We start from the raw sequence: 2,256 nt of genomic DNA on the forward strand, positions 1-2,256 counted from the left end.
GGCGAACAGAGGCTCCCCCTCAGGGTCGTCCCGGCTCCGCCACAGTACCCGCGGGTGATCCCACCCGCGAGGCTCGGGTCATGCCCACACGAGGGCCGAGTTCCCCTCGTCCAAGACCGGCGCTGGCTGTTCCACGACACCGGCATCCTCGGCGTCGACCACCTCCCGCGCCCGGGAAGTATCGTCGAAGGAGATCGGATAGACCTCTGCCTCCCGGGCGCTCTCTCGCAACAATGGCGACCCCTAAACCAAGGGCGCCGCAGAGGCCTCCCCCGCCTTCATCTCCGCCTCCTGGGAAGATGGCCTCGCCGCCATTACGGTGGCATCAGTGCCCTCGAGGGCTCCAACCTCCGCCATCATGGCCTCGGAGGACGTAGAAACAACGACCGCGGCCACTGCGGTCTCGGCGGTCTTACGCGCCCTGTCCTCCGTCGCCTCAGCCTCAGAGACCTCGGGGGCCTCGGCAACCAAGGGCATGCTGGCCCCATCCGACTCATGAGCCTCGCCCCCATGGGGCGGAGGCGCTCCCTCCCTCGTCTGTGTAGGGGTCACCTCGTCATCGGCAGCCCCACCTTGGGCGGCCAGCTCCTTCGGGTTGACCCTCGTCGACACTGCGCCGCGTTGGATAGCGGCTTGGGCCTCCGCCACCTAGTGGGCGGAGGAGCCGGGGCTTGCCTTGAGCGCCTTAAGGGGCGCCAAGGGGAGCTCGTCCGCAGGCCGCTTCCGACTAAAGAAAAATAACCTATAGGGTCAGCACGAGACCAAAAAAGCGAACGGAAGGCACTATGACCCTGCCAAAAATACACTTACCTTGAACGGGGCGGCAACCGCTTCGCCACGGCAAACCTCGTCTGCAACGGTGGAGGCGGCGGCAGAGGCGTCGCCTCCGTATCCATGGGCGCCGGTCGGTCCTCGATGGACCCCGGCGCCCCTTCGGTCCTCTGCAGGGGCGGTGGCGTTGCCTCCACCGCCGCTTGTTCCACCATGGCCGCCGAGCCTAGTGGGCTGATGGCACGCTTGCCCAACACCCGCGCCTCGGGCGTGTCGGCCTCGGCCTCGGAGCCGGCAACCGCCGACCCCGGGTCCGCTTCTCCTCCCCTTCCCGGGAGTGCCGGGCTGCTTGCTGACGCCCTGGGCGCCACCTCCACTACGTCCAGAAGGTGGTCTAGGGGACCTCGCCCTATCTCGCCCCCATCATCCCCATCCAAGGCCTCTGTCGATGGTGACGTCGACGGGGATTCCTCCAGCGGGAGACCCTCCTTCCTTTGTTGACGGTGGCGCTTATCTAGCTCCTCGTGCGCGAGGAGTTGCTTCATGTGTTTCGTCACCTTGGCGTCTTTCCGTTTTTTCTGCGCGTCGGCGTGTGCGCGGTTGATCGCCCACCGCCTCGTGTCCTCAGGAACGGGCAAAGGAGAGGAGCGCACATCCCTCATCCCCTGCAAGAACGATGGACGTGCATAAGGAAACAAGGGGTAAGGGGAGATTGAGGAGGCTCGGAGGCTACGGCGGCACACGACTTACCAGCAAAAGGAACCCCCACGATGGCCGCATCGTGATAGGGGTCAAGTTGCCGCCCCTCAGCTTCGCCTCTACCATCTCCCCCACTCGACGAAGAATTTCCTCATCGGAAAGGGCAGAGGAGGAAATCCGGGTGCCCTCAATGGGCTCACCCAGCTTCATCTCGAATAGCCGCCGGTGCTGAGCCATCAGCGGCAGCACTCTCCAGCGGTGGAAGGCGGCCATGACCATAGCCACGGTGAGACCATGGCCCCGCAGCCTCGCCAGCCCCTCTAGAAGCGTCAGGGGACCCCCGACCGCCCTCTGTTCGAACAAAAAGGATATGTGAGGGTCGGATGAAAAAGTCAGGGGACCCCCGACCGCCCTCTTGCTCCAGGCGGAGGCTCGGGGGCTCTTCTTACACCCAAGACCAAGACAAATGGTCCCAGCCCATGCTAGAGGTTTAATTACAACACACGATAAAGGGCACCGAGCCCGTTACGGTCTAGGGGTTCGAAGGCTGGGCCTCCAAGAGGTTTCGACAGCTGCCCTAGGGCAACAGAGTCAGGGATGACTTCGGGGCGAGCCTACGAATGGCCCAGGCCCGAGCAAACAGTCGCTCGGGGCGTCCTAAGTCATGTCCGAGACCGGCAGGGAAGTATCCGAATGGGATCCCACCGTAGGGAGGCACCGAGCCACCGAGGCCCAGTGAACGGCCTCGGCACCCACTAGAGAAACCCTCTGGTACTCTTGGAGTGC

At 64.4% G+C, this 2,256-nt stretch overlaps 1 protein-coding gene across 1 annotated transcript; it reads right to left on the reverse strand.

Annotated features, from left to right (window-relative positions):
• Window positions 1-243: 243 nt before the first annotated feature.
• LOC136507505 (uncharacterized) lies at window positions 244-1,596 on the reverse strand. Its single transcript, XM_066502211.1, has 3 exons — window positions 1,522-1,596; window positions 963-1,436; window positions 244-648 (listed from the first exon to the last, which is right to left on the reverse strand). The coding sequence occupies exons 1-3, from the start codon at window positions 1,594-1,596 to the stop codon at window positions 244-246; spliced, it is 954 nt and encodes a 317-aa protein (XP_066358308.1).
• Between the last annotated feature and the right edge of the window lie 660 nt (window positions 1,597-2,256).

Source organism: Miscanthus floridulus, chromosome 15 (assembly GCF_019320115.1).
Source record: "Miscanthus floridulus cultivar M001 chromosome 15, ASM1932011v1, whole genome shotgun sequence".
NCBI lineage: Eukaryota > Viridiplantae > Streptophyta > Magnoliopsida > Poales > Poaceae > Miscanthus > Miscanthus floridulus.

Coding starts and splice junctions, on each gene's coding strand:
- LOC136507505 (XM_066502211.1), bottom strand. CDS start 1,596: ATGGTAGAGGCGAAGCTGAGGGGCGGCAACTTGACCCCTATCACGATG. Junction 1,437..1,521: donor CGTGGGGGTTCCTTTTGCTG/GTAAGTCGTGTG, acceptor TCGTTCTTGCAG/GGGATGAGGGATGTGCGCTC. Junction 649..962: donor TGGAACAAGCGGCGGTGGAG/GCAACGCCACCG, acceptor TCCGCCCACTAG/GTGGCGGAGGCCCAAGCCGC.